The 14399-nt window shown below is 40.4% G+C and overlaps 1 protein-coding gene and 1 pseudogene across 2 annotated transcripts in view; one reads left to right on the forward strand and one right to left on the reverse strand.

The window, feature by feature from the left end:
• Window positions 1-928: 928 nt before the first annotated feature.
• On the reverse strand, window positions 929-1050 carry LOC120476282 (U5 spliceosomal RNA; annotated as a pseudogene).
• Window positions 1051-4007: 2957 nt separating this feature from the next.
• Window positions 4008-14399, forward strand: part of med23 (mediator complex subunit 23) — an 82764-nt gene continuing 72372 nt past the window's right edge. For both annotated transcript variants that reach the window (XM_089118289.1, XM_089118290.1), the window contains exons 1-10: window positions 4008-4210; window positions 4323-4354; window positions 4441-4528; window positions 6000-6124; window positions 8535-8646; window positions 10594-10692; window positions 10761-10862; window positions 11778-11847; window positions 11953-12065; window positions 13398-13493. In XM_089118289.1, the coding sequence (XP_088974415.1) occupies window positions 4160-4210; window positions 4323-4354; window positions 4441-4528; window positions 6000-6124; window positions 8535-8646; window positions 10594-10692; window positions 10761-10862; window positions 11778-11847; window positions 11953-12065; window positions 13398-13493 (888 nt within the window). In that variant the 5' untranslated portion in view covers window positions 4008-4159. The remainder of the gene's footprint in view (window positions 4211-4322; window positions 4355-4440; window positions 4529-5999; window positions 6125-8534; window positions 8647-10593; window positions 10693-10760; window positions 10863-11777; window positions 11848-11952; window positions 12066-13397; window positions 13494-14399) is intronic.

The following is a 14399-nucleotide window of genomic DNA, read 5'->3' on the forward strand; positions in this document are numbered from 1 at the left end:
TAATGTAACATAGATAGCAATGTTATGGTTGTTCGGCCTCCCTCGATCAGACTTTCCTCCTCCACGCAAAAATGCTGGGTTGTTTTAACCCAATTTTGGGTAAAATATGGACAAACCCAGCCATTGGGTTAAAAATGTAATTTAAAAATGTAACCCAATTTCTGGGTTTGTCCATATTTTACCCAAAATTGGGTTAAAACAACCCAGCATTTTTTAGAGTGTTGTTCAGCTTGCGTCTGCCTCCAGAAAACTCTCTCCTCGTTCAGGTCCCGTTCCACCAGTGTGCCCACATGAATAGTTCCTCTATTGTGGATACCGTCCCTCTCAAGATGCTGGCAATGCGAGGATTGCAATTCCTCAATATAGCTTGAAGAATGTCATGTTCTGTCATGGCTTATGGCAGAACTGTTTGCCACAACAGGAGGGCTCAGCTCACTTTTCCTTTATACACTTTTGAACAAGCCTGCACCAGAACATTTCTGCCTGCACCTACAGGGCATGTTTCCGTAGTGTAGTGGTTATCACGTTCGCCCCACACGCGAAAGGTCCCCAGTTCGAAACTGGGCGGAAACTGTGGATGGTCTTTGCTACAATTTTTTCAGTGGATTTTTTCCACTCCTTCCTGCCCCCCTTGACCAAAATGAAAGGCCAATAACTCCCATAATGGAAAGCATGTCCAGTATTAAGTGACTTCTCACCGGCTGAGCATGCAACGCCGTACGGCTCAGGGACACCGCTGTAACGACCAGTCCTCGTTAGTATAGTGGACAGTATCTCCGCCTGTCGCGTGGAAGACCGGGGTTCGATTCCCCGACGGGGAGGCTTCTTCTTTACCACGGACAAACACCATGTATGAGCTCATGCTCTGCTGATAAAGCCAACCTGCCGTTCAAGACTCACCTGAGGGTGGTTAGCTAATTCCATTCCAAAGGCTTTACTTTCAAGAAAGCGTTTGTTATAGTTTGTTTTATGCATGTTTATGCTCCCCTCAACGGAAATCTTAAGTAAAAGGCGAAAGATTTATGCGTGAATGAAGAGAAACTCGAGCTGTAACCATGAGACGTTGAGACAATGTGCTATCACACACATGCCACCATGCTCAGCAAGGGTGATTTCTGGTGCAGGCTCCCCCCACCTAGCTTTTTGTCTTTTTTTTTTTTTTTTTAAACAATAATATAGCCATTTCCATTAGAGGATGGAGCAGATGTAATAAGAATCTGCCCCATCACCAGATGACCGGCAAACCCTGTCTAAGAGGATGTCTCTGAAGCCGGTAGTACGTGGAAGACCAGTGTCTAGAATTCCTGGGATTTTTAGGAACTTCCTGGAAGCTAAATGAACAAACCCTTCAAAAAACAAATCTCCTTGGATTGCAGGTGGATTCCTCCATAGGAGAGGGAGAGCTCCTCTTCCTGCCCCCCTTGGCCAAAATGAAAGGCTTAAATACCAATAACGCCCATAATGGAAAGCATGTCCAGTATTAAAGTGTTAGTTCACCCAAAAATGAAAATTCTGTCAGTATTTACTCGCCCTCATGTTGTTCCAACCCCGTAAGACCTTCGTTCATCTTCGGGACACAAATTAAGATATTTAAGATATTAAGATCGCTCCTGCATACAGTCCATAGGCTTCTTGAGGGAATGACTCTTGCTGTCCCCGAAAAGTCATTAAAGACATCGTTAAAATAGTCCAAGTGACTACAGGGGCTCAATCTTAACTTTATCAAACGACGAGAACACTTTTGTGCGCAAAAAAACAACAAAAATAACGACTTTATTTCAACTATTCACTTCCTTCTCCATGAGCCTGTAGTCAGTTAGCGTAGTGTGATTGCGTAAAGCTACGTCACACGTAGGCTCACTATTGGCCGACGCTGGTCATGTGTGTGATGCGTGTGACGTACAATAACAGAAGCTTACGCTATTAAACTAGTAACCTGACTCGCGCAGAGGGAGAATTAAACGAATAGTTGAATTAAAGTCGTTATTTTTGTTGTTTTTTTGCGCACAAAAGTGTTCTCGTCGTTTGATAAAGTTAAGATTGAGCCCCTGTAGTCACTTGGACTATTTTAACGACGTCTTTAATGACTTTTCGGGGACAGCAAGAGTCATTCCCTCGAGAAGCCTATGGACTGTATGCAGGAGTGATCTTAATATCTTAAATATCTTAATTTGTGTTGAGAAGATGAACGAAGGTCTTACGGGGTTGAACAACATGAGGGTGAGTAACTAAATACTGACAGAATTTTAATTTTTTGGGTGAACTAACCCTTTAAGTGACTTCTCAATGGCTGAGCATACAATGCCGTACCACTATCTCCGCCTGTCACACGGAAAACCAGGGTTCGATTCCCCGACGAGGAGGCTTCTTCTTTACCACGGACACCTTGTATGAGCTCATGCTCTGCTGATAAAGCCAACCTGCCGTTCAAGACTCACCTAAACGGTGGTTAGCTAATTTCATTTGAAAGGTTTTACTTTCAAGAAAGCGTTTGCAATGGTTTGTAAAAGGTTGTTTCATGCATGTTTGGCCTGAGTTTGTGTGGCATTTCCACTGTTGCATTTCCAATCTGACCAGCAGGGGTTCCCAGTGTGGCCTTCCGAATGCGTCGAAACAGTTAATCAATTTGCAAAGCAATCAGTTGCTCGTGCCAAGAGCGTGGTGAGCTGAAACCTGCGTACGTCACGAAGTGCGGAACATTCAATAGGAAAATTCAACTGCAGTAGCCACCGTTCAACCTGAAGAGGGCAGCACTAAGACGTTTTTACACCATATATTGTAGAAATAAAACACTTTATAGACAAATGTCACAAAAGTTACTCGAATCAATGACTGGTATTAATAAATATCCATTCTTACAGATCTAAAAAAAAGTTGGTTTAGGGTTTAGTTACTCTTTAAGTTTAGGGGAAAGTTTTTTTTCTTCTTTTTTTAATGTCTTTTAATGATGGAAAAAAGTACCAATTGGAGAATCACCCATAGGCTATGTTTTCTTTATAACATTATTATGTAACATCATTACATATATAGTAATATCATATCAATAATAATATTATTATGTAATAGCTTATTACTTTTTATTGTAAAAAAAATGTATAGGCACATACAGACATCAAGAATGGGTTGAGATTAAGGTTGAGATGACTCCATGTTTAACTTAGGCTACACCGATTTTGTGGCTCAGATAAAGTCCAGTTCTGGTTTATTTCTTTGCTCATGGCTCACATGTGGCGTCATTCCACGCTGTATGTCGGCCAGATTCGCATCCCACAAGTGGCAGATGTGGGCTGGATCTGGGCTGAAACTATGTTGGTATGTGGGGCGTAAGTGGCTTTTAACAAACTTTACAGGAGAGACAAAACAAAATTTTGACCACACTTCAATCACCTGTATTATTAACCTTAAACCACAAACATTGCAACCACAGGCATACTTACATGAATTAGTATTTAAGTAAAAAATGTGTGGCATATTAACACAATGACAATGTTCTAAAACATTTTCAAATAAAAAAAAAAAGTCAAATACATCAGATACGCCTTTTTGTTGCTTTATTCAATACAGTTTGATCTCAGATATGTATTTTTGGCACCATTGGATAGAGCTCATCGAGACCTTTATTTTGATAAAGAACTCATATTCGCCTTCCTGTCACAAAGACAAATTCCTTGTGTGTGTAAAGTGAACAAAGTCTATAATTTAACCATCTCTAATTAGCTATAAAATTAATTAAACATTTCTGTTAGCCAAAACAATCATTTGAATTTTATTCCCAAACTGCATAGTTTTAAAAAATCACAATCTTCAGAGAAACATGTAATTAAAAAATAAAATTGTACGTTTAACTCTTGGTTTGAAGCATAAATCTGTACAGAGGCAATAATGCAACGAGTGTTGTAGTTTTTAACGCCCCTTTATAAGCGTTTCAGCATGAATTTTATGCATCGTTCATTGATTTGTCAACCGGAACCATCGCTTTGTGTGATCGTGTGTTCACACCGGGATGTTTTCAGCGCGCTCGAGTTTCCGGTGTGTCTGGACACTGGCGTTTGTTTTCTGTTATTCATCAGAGCGTCAGTTCAGCGCGAATTCAACACACACACTATAAGATGGACATGTAAGTTTACAAAGCGCTGCCCTACGACGAGCTCCTCAGATCATGGCGGTCCCCATGGAAAGTCAGCTGCAGAGTATTTTTGAGGATGTAGTGGTGGGTCATTTCATTCATTATAAGATTGTTGTCCCATATACTATATTAGCAGACAATTATATTATAATACAAATAAAAAATAAACAAACTGTCAATTGTTTTTTCACACTAGAAAACTGAGGTGATAGAAGAGGCGTTTGCTGGGTGAGTAAATAAGAAAGACTGAAACTAGCGCTAAAATGTAGCCAGTGAAGGGACGAGAGTCAGTGTGTGTGTGTGTGTGTGTGCAGCATGTTCATGGACAGTGCGGAGGATGAGAGGAATAAACTCCTGAGCTGTTTAGGAGCCTTCAGACAGTACTGGATCAGCCTGCCCCAGGTCAGCTCACACTCGTTCATCTGGTTACAGTAACGTTAGTTCAGCTCTGTGATGTTAGTCCTGCCCTGGGATATTGCAGTGTATGTTCTGAATGAATTATCTGTGTGCACAACTGCACATCTTTGTTTTAAATTCATGTGTCTCATATTCTTGAATCAGAATATCTCTAGTTACGCTAGTCTTTTCCTAACTATTGTGTCCTGTATATCTGAGTAAAACCTGAGTGGGCGGGGCTTGATTGTGCCCGTGAGGAATTGATTGGATGATTGTGGTTTGCTATTGGTGGATCTGGTTTGATTGACAAGTTGCCCCGCCGTCCTCATCATCATCATCATCATCATCATCAGAGAAGAGAATAGATGCTGCAAGAGGAAGATATTCTGATTCAAGATAATTAGGAACGTGGATTTAACACAATAATGATGTGCACCAAAAATATTTTTGAAAAAACATTGCAAAATTCACTAGGAAAATAAGAATCAGAGCTTAAGCTTAAAGGGATAGTTCACATCGTAATTAATTTTTGATGTTTTAGCTTACCTCAAGGGCATCCAAGATGTAGGTGTCCGTTCTTGTCTGTTTTTAGTCATTTAATGGAGGTATATGGGGTTCACCTCAAAGAGCAGCACAGAGAAGTCCAAATTAAACATGATTTAATGACTCATACATGTAAGTACACATTGATGGCCTAAGACACGAAACGAGCGGTTTGTGTGAGAAAACCAACAGTATTTATATCGTTTTTACCTCTTGTAATCACAGACACGTCTAAGTGATCTGAGGGCTTCTGTCTGCGCATGCGCCGGAAGTGATCTCTCGCGCGTGTGCGTCACTCATTGTTTACACAGAGATTTCGGAAGTGTTATCCTTCACTGTGAAGATCTAAACATATTTAGATATACAGGAAATCGCAATGGAAGACGATTTCGATATATCGATATATAGCATCTGCGCGAGAGATCACTTCTGCTGCTTTCCAGCGCTTGCGCAGACCGAAGCGCCCATACCGTCAGATCACTTGGACGTGGCTGTGGTAACAAGAGGTAAAAACAATATTAATACTGTTGGTTTTCTCACACAAACCGCTCGTTTCGTGTCTTAGGCCATCAATGTGTACTTACATTTACGAGTCATTAAATCATGTTTAATTTGGACTTCTCTGTGCATGCTCTTTGAGGTGGACCCTCATACCTGCATTATATGACTGACAGACAAGAACGGTTTGACCTCAAAATATATTAAAATTGAAACTACTGTGGAAACAAAGACACCTACATCTTGGATGCCCTTGAGGTAAGATAAAACGCATCAAAAATTAATTTCAGTGAACTATCCCTTTAAAACTTGAGACAAAGATTTACGATGGTGATAACTGTGCGAATATTATTTTTCCTATAAAGTAATTTTGATGGCCAGTTAGAACAGGTGTGGCAGAGAGATTGTGTTTAATGTGTGTGTGCTGTCACTGCAGGAGTCACATGATCAGTGTGTGCAGTGGATTGTCCGCTTCATTCATGGTCAGCACAGCCCCAAACGCATCGCCTTCCTCTACGACTGTTTGGCCATGGCGGTGGAGACCAGCCTCCTGCCTCCCAGGTCACAACCACAACCAACTACACACACACACACACACAGGCAATGTGTTGTGGTTTCCAGGGGCCCTGGTTACATGCATACATACATATATAACACAAAAGAATAGGAAGAACATCAAATATTAAAGAAATAAATAGTAAGTTTAATTATTTTTTCTTAAAGGGTTAGTTCACCCAAAAATGAAAATTAAGTCATTAATTACTCACCCCCATGCTGTACCAACCCCGTAAGACCTTCGTTCGTCTTCGGAACACAAATAAAGATATTTTTGATTGAATCTGAGAGCTGGATCACTCTTCCATAGACTGCCTAAGGGACTGACTCTTGACGGCCCAGAAAGTCATTAAAGAAAAGGTTTAAATATTCCATGTGCCTACAGCGGCTCAATTATACGTTTATCAAGCGACGAGAATATTTTTTGTGCGAAAAAAACATAAATAACGACTTTATTCCACTATTCCATTACTTCCTTATGGGCGCATGCGCGAGAACTGAGACGAGGACGTTCTCATTCGTCTACTTCTTGTTACCGGCTGCTCACCGCTTAGGAGTTTTACCGCCCCCTACCGTATAAGATGATGATCCATATATAAGGCGCTCCGGATTATAAGGAACACTGTCGTTTTTTGAGAAGATTAAAGGCTTTTAAGTGCACCTTATAGTGCGGAAAATACGCTAATTGAAAAGCGTATGTACAGCGCGCATCTTCCTCTGCTTGTAAACAGAAAGTTTTGCGCTTCCAGCTATATCAGCGTATCATCTTATACGGTAGGGGGCGGTAAAACTCCTAAGCGGAGCAGCAGGTAAAAAAAAGTAGACGAATGAGAACGTCCTCGTCTCAGTTCTCGCGCATGCGCCCATAAGGAAGTAATGGAATAGTCGAATAAAGTCGTTATTTATGTTTTTTTCGCACAAAAAGTATTCTCATCGCTTGATAAACTTATAATTGAGCCGCTGTAGGCACATGGAATATTTAAACCTTTTCTTTAATGACTTTATGGGCCGTCAAGAGTCAGTCCCTTATGCAGTCTATGGAGGACTGATCCAGCTCTCAGATTCAATCAAAAATATCTTTATTTGTGTTCCGAAGACGAACGAAGGTCTTACGGGGTTGGTACAGCATGGGGGTGAGTAATTAATGACTTAATTTTCATTTTTGGGTGAACTAACCCTTTAAAGTAATATAAATCTAGATCAGAAGACTTTTTACAGATGTTTACATTATGCACTGTAACTAGGGGTGGGAATCTCTTGGCACCTCACGATTTTTTTGTTGTAAAGTACTTTGCTTTTAGAAGTACAAAGTACTGAACAATAAAGAATTAAAGTTGAATTCTGACTCCTCCCAGTGGTCCTACTGCCATTTGCAGAAATACACAGCTCCCGGTCAGAAACAACCAATCAGAGCCAGGAGGAGTGTCTTTGCAGTGTTAATCACGCGCGTGTACGCCCTGATCACACTCGCTCTCTCTTGCACAGCGCGTACCGTCGTTCAAACTCAATATTGCCGCTGTGCCGCAGCTCGAGTGGCACCTGCTCATAAAACAAAGACGGGTAAAAGGAAAAAAATGATGATAAACAAGTGAAAAACAAAGAATTAGACAGAGCCCATTGACTCATTGTCAAAACTCTAGCCGCGTTACATGTAGATGCTTTTTTAAACATCTACAACATGCTTTTTTAAACTTTCTGAACTAGCCGCATATTTGTAGTAAATTAATAATATAACAACGACCGGTAACAGCTGAGTGATTTTCCTCCTCTGGGTGGAAACGTGTCGTATGGCTTCTCATATTTTTTGTGTTTTTCCGAAATATTTTAGTTTTATTCTACAAAGCTTGCTTAACTAGTGTGGCTCTTGTTCAGCTCCTTTCCCCTTTCAACTCCATAAGCCAAAATATTGCCACTCGTCAGCTTTTAACAAGGAGGGTGTTTGGATGTCATGCTCAGCCCGTCTCTGTTCGCGCGCCACTACACTTCAGCGCTTCAGAGTACCCTCTTTCGCGTTCCATCAATATTACGTTATTATAAATATATATAATTTTTTTTTTTTGATATTTGAGAATCGATTCAGAATCGTCTGCATCGCGATGCATCTAAGAATCGATTTTTCCCCCACCCCTGACTGTAACTGTATAAATGAAATTATGTATTTTCAGGTCAAGTATATTTATATAGTGCTTTTTACAATATAGATTGCTTCAAAGCAGCTTCCAAACATCCACGTTTGGTAGAGCTGATCAATGGTATTAATGATTGGTTCATTCATTTGAATATTTTCATAGGAAATATCTATTTACTGCCTAACTTTCGTGTGGCATGAACACCATAATAGTACTGAATTATGTAAAAAAAAAAATCTACCGGTTTTAGTACATGGTCATGTGACTGTGTGTGGGTGTTCCTGCAGAATGGTGTGTCAGGCTCTGATCGGCTCGGACAGTCTGGAGTGGGAGAGAACTCAACTCTGGGCTTTGACCTTCAAACTCATCCGCAAAGTCATCGGAGGAGTCGACTACAAGGTGAAAATATAAACTAAAGATATGCATGAGCTGGAATCTGTTGAAAACTGAAACCTGTGATATTTTGTATCTTTACAGCAAACTTGTGTTTATGAATTCATGCAGTAGACTGACATTCAAGTCAAATCAATTTTAATTGTGTATCTTTTTACACAATACACATTCAAAACAGCTTTACAGAAAGTCATAATGTCAATGTTGTAAACATTTTAAAGTGCCCCTATTTTGCTTTGAATACACAATATGAGCTCTCATGTAGTGTGTATTACAGCTGTAAACTGAATGTAAACACTCTGTCAAGTGGGGTTTCTGTCTCCAGAAGAAGGAAGCCTCTCTGAAGTGATTCTGAAGCAATGTTATTTAGGTAATTTGTCAGTAATTTGCATAATGCCAGCCTCTTATCTTGATTGGCTGAACAGTGTCTGTTTTGCCCCTCAAACACTGAAGTTTATCTGAGACTGGAAGAGTTTGGTTTGTGTTGTTCATGTCGAGAAGACGCTGTTGTCAAATCCACTTTGATGAGATTGATGTGGGACATCCAAGCTGCAATCTCTTAAAATCAAAACGGAAGTGAATTAACCTGCAATTCATGTACTTACTGCTTGAGGCGGGCTGCAAAAGTGAGTCAAATCTGCATCTCCCCCGTGTTAAAGGGATACTCCACCCAAAAATTAAAATTCTGTCATCATTTACAATACTCACCCTAAAATTGTTGCAAACCTTTATGAGGTTATTTCTTCTGCTGAACACAAAGGAAGATATTTTGAGGAACGACTGGAACTTTGGCACCATTGACTTCCATAGTGGGAAAAAAAATACTATGGACGTCAATGGTGCCTAAGTTCCAATCGTTCCTCAAAATATCGTCCTTTGTGTTCAGCAGAAGAAAGAACCTCATACAGGTTTGCAACTTTAGGGTGTGTAAATGATGACAGAATTTTCATTTTTGGGTGTCCTTTAACTTGTCCTTTAAAATGCCCAACTTTACAGGAGAAAAAAAACGTTTTTTATAGCCTGAAGCAAAAAGTGGGTTTGGTCTTTATAGCTTATTTTGCCCTTCATGACAACTGTGAGGGGGAGGAATTTGTTTACAACTGGGCCATCTGACCAATCAGAGCAGAGTAGTCCAATCACAACACACTGGGTCATCTGACCAATCAGAGCAGAGTAGTCCAATCACAACAGACTGGGTCATCTGACCAATCAGAGCAGAGTAGTCCAATCACAACAGACTGGGTCATCTGACCAATCAGAGCAGTGTAGACCAATCACAACAGACTGGGTCATCTGACCAATCAGAGCAGAGTAGTCCAATCACAACAGACTGGGTCATCTGACCAATCAGAGCAGAGTATTCCAATCACAACAGACTGGGTCATCTGACCAATCAGAGCAGAGTATTCCAATCACAACAGACTGGGTCATCTGACCAATCAGAGCAGAGTAGTCCAATCACAACAGACTGGGCCATCTGACCAATCAGAGCAGAGTAGTCCAATCACAACAGACTGGGTCATCTGACCAATCAGAGCAGAGTAGGCCAATCACAACAGACTGGGTCATCTGACCAATCAGAGCAGAGTATTCCAATCACAACAGACTGGGTCATCTGACCAATCAGAGCAGAGTATTCCAATCACAACAGACTGGGTCATCTGACCAATCAGAGCAGAGTAGTCCAATCACAACAGACTGGGCCATCTGACCAATCAGAGCAGAGTCTTCCAATCACAACAGACTGGGCCATCTGACCAATCATAGCAGAGCGGAGTAGACCAATCACAGCAGACTGGACCTTCTGACCAATCAGAGCAGACTGGGCCAAAATATATACTATGATGTTTTTTAAATCAAAAGCATTCATTAATTTTTACGTAGTTTTTCTCTAAGCGTCTCCCCCAGTGCTGTCCTGTGCCCCCCACTTTACAATCTGTGTGTGTGTTTCAGGGCGTCAGGGATCTCCTGAAGGCTGTGTTGGACAAGATTCAGACCGTCCCAAGCTTCGTGAGCTCGGCTGTGGTCCAGCAGCTGCTAGCGGCACGAGAAGTACGTGTGAATCCACTGACCATGATCCTCTAGTGTTTGCTGGTTGTGATTAATTGTCCTCTGTGCAGGTGGTGGAGTACATACTGGACCGCAACGCTTGTCTGCTGCCTGCGTACTTTGCTGTAACCGAGATCCGGAAGCTGTATCCAGAGGGCTTGCTCTCACACTGGGTAACACACACCTGCAGCCTCTTGGCATAGATTTACTGAGGGCGTATTAGCATGAGACCCATGAGAGCGCAGACGAGAGTGGAGAGTTCACACGGGGGAACAGAGAGCTGTAGCACTGGGGGAAAATTAATCATAAAGTTCATTTAATCATAAAAGTACTATTGTTCTGCATTTAATAAGTCCAATTACCAATAAGAGGGAGTTTGTTTATTGGAAATTTAACGGTGAAGAACTAAGCTAGAATTATTATGCAGATAAAAGTGACTTTTTTAACAACAGTAACGTGCAAAACCCCAATTCTTATTAAATGTGTCATTCTGAATTTACAGACAGATTCAGAGATTATAAAAGGAGCACTCTTTACTTTCTTTCTGTGTAATTCAGTCACAATCTGAAGAAAAGTATTTGTTTTACATGAGACTTTGTGACTTCCTACTTTTCCATATATTTGGGAGTGGAAATAGCTAATAGTCATCAAAAAGTGATCCTCTGCCCTCAGTGTTAGTTTTCCTTCATCTTTAAAAGTTTAGTTTTACAAATCATCACATAGTATACTATTTAGTGCTTTAAAGTGCTGGAAAAAGTATGAAGAACTTGAAACTGAAAAGTGCTTGAATTTTGGGTTGTACGAACCGTGAAATGAATAATGTAAAAAACTTTGGGCTATTTCTGCCACAATACCATGGTTACAGTTAGCGTTACAATATTAAATCCATGGTTCATGTTGGTGATTTGTGCCAAAAGCCATCCTTAACATATGCAATAAGGTTTAGCCACAAAAATAACCAGTATGAAATAACTAGTGTCTCTCTGCATGTATTTAGTAAATCCTGACGGTAATTTTTTAATGGAAAAAGAGGGTTAGCACTGGCGCAAGCTGTTAGTAAATCTAAAGCAATGTGATCTTCTTTCCAGCTGTTGGGCAGCCTGATATCTGACTTCGTTGATAGTTTCAGACCGACCGCCCGTATTAACTCAATCTGTGGTAAGACACATTCACTCGTCCTCATCTCACAGTGTCAATCATATCCCATAAGCCCCAGCGGCAGTCTGTCTGGTGTTTTAACTAGTGTGTGTGGGTGTGTTTCAGGGCGCTGCAGTCTTCTGCCGGTGGTCAATAACTCGGGGGCGATCTGTAACTCGTGGAAGCTGGACCCGAGCACTCTGCGCTTCCCGCTGAGGGGAATGCTGCCCTACGATAAGGTACTTTACTCACCTGTGTCTTTACAGTAGAGATCGCTCACAGCAGCCTTACTGTGAACATAGGAAAATAATAGCCAAGATAGCTTTGGCTGTACAGCAGCTCTAGAAGAAAGTCATTGTCCAGCTTAAAGCTGCAGTCCGTGGCTTTTTTTAGGTTAAAAATAATCCAAAATAAATATTTGAGAAAATACATAACCAGCCAGTGTTCAAAACTCTCTGCTTGCCGTAGCTCGATTCAAACCAGTAAGCTTGTAATAATGTTTTTAATTCCAGTGGTACTGGTGGATTTCTGGGAGATTCGAGCGTGTCTTTGCGCCATTACGACACATCTGTACACATAAAGAAGAGTCTCGGCTAGTAGACTATATTGAGTCATTACGTCACATCAGTACAAACAAACTTATTTATCACTGTGACGCTGCTTTGATTCAATCTGTATTGTAAAACGCGCTATATAAATAAAGGTGACTTGACTTTACATGGAGGAACAATTTCAAAAATGCCCTTTAGGGGGCGTCGAGAACTGAACAAAAAGGCTATCTTGGTTCCAAATGCTGAAATTTTTGATAAATTTATCCAATCAACACAAACTGTTATCTAGATATAGCACACATGTAGAGGGACTTCACCAAAAAACGAATTTTCCTTCCGTATTTCCTTCCTGAGTTATTTCCATGTCAAATTAAGAAAGATATGCAAAATCATAATAGAAATTATATATAGTTTTCGTCTTTTATCAGCAGTTTCTCATCAGGAGAATGTCATTTCATATTTTCATTTTTGCTTTTAAAGTGTTCTATCAAACAAAGCCTACCTTTGGCCTCTCTTTGCTATAGTTTTGAAGTTATGAGTCTTTACTTTTGTGTGTGTCACTCAGAAAACAACTCTAAAAATGCCTTCAGGGTGTAAGGGGTTAATTCCGTTATTAAAACCACTGGAGTTACATGAACTATTTTAATGCTGTCTTTACTACCTTTCTGGGCCTTGAAAGTTTCATTGACGTTGAAAACTGCTCGGATTTCATCACAAATATCTTAATTTGTGTTACTAAGATGAACAAAGGTCTTACTGGTTTGGAACGACACAAGAGAGAGGATGTTTTTTTTAAGACCTGCACAAATGAAATTAGTGGTAAACTTCACATTTTGGCCGTAAACCCTTTTTTATTTTATTATAAATGCTTCTGCTTTTAATCATTTAAAATATGCTACATGTGTAACTGATATAATCTTTATTTGAAGCATACATGAGGGTGAGGAATTAACATATCATTTTTGAGTCTGCAGACGCCCTGTATATATGTGTGTGTAAATGTGGTGTGTGTCTCCGCAGGACCTGTTCGAGCCGCAGACGGGTCTGCTGAGGTATGTGCTGGAGCAGCCCTACTCCAGAGACATGGTCTGCAACATGCTGGGCCTCAACAAGCAGGTGCCACTCGCCCCCTCCCCCCTCCCTCTCTCTCTCTCTGTCTCTCGCAGGGCTCTCTCTCCCTCCTCTGCCTCGCATGTCCATCCCCTTCTCTGTGATGAGAGGCTGATGCAGAGGCATGGAGAGATCAGCTGCTCGTAGTTTGAGTAGTCCCACACTCCCTCCCACAGGACCTGAACGACACAATACTCTCTGCCAAACTGTGACCTCTCTCTCTCTGTTAGTCTCTCTCTCTCTCTCTCTCAATTCAATTCAATTCAGAAAGCTTTTGTATTGCCAAAGCATCAAAACAACATAGAAAATGATTTAGAACATCTAGTACACAAAGATAATAATACCGATATCTTAAAACAATAATAATAAAATAAACAAAGATTAATAAATAAAATAAAGAGGATTTAGAAATCATCTATATAAAAAACAAACAATTTTGAACATTTATATACATGAGTGTAGGTCTTATCTGCAAGTGAGTGTGTGTGTAGGTCTTAGGCTGCGAGTGTGTGTTTATTGGATGTTTTCTCTCTCTCTCCCTTCCTCTCTGTCTCTCTCTCTCTCTCTCTCTCTCAAGATTTAAATAGCTTTATTGGCATGGTGAAAGAAATCTTTCATTCATAACACTATATAATACGAATAAGTAAATAATTAGAAAAATAAATGAATAAAAATAATGGAGTTTTGTTTGTTGGTAAACATTATACATTGCAAATAAACATTGCAATAGAAATGTTAAATCTTCTAATATTTACACAGTGAGTGTAGTTTGTAGCTCTTGTCCTGCCCTACACACATACACGTACCTGGCAGCCAGGTTTGAGCCCGACACACACACACAGACGGGTTCGAGCTTGCTGGGCTTTCTCCTAGCAGGAGTGTGAGTTTGTCCATATTAGATTTCTAATGGAT

The sequence above is a fragment of the Pimephales promelas genome, chromosome 13 (genome assembly GCF_988280905.1).
Source record: "Pimephales promelas chromosome 13, fPimPro1.hap1.1, whole genome shotgun sequence".
NCBI classification, from domain to species: Eukaryota; Metazoa; Chordata; class Actinopteri; order Cypriniformes; family Leuciscidae; genus Pimephales; species Pimephales promelas.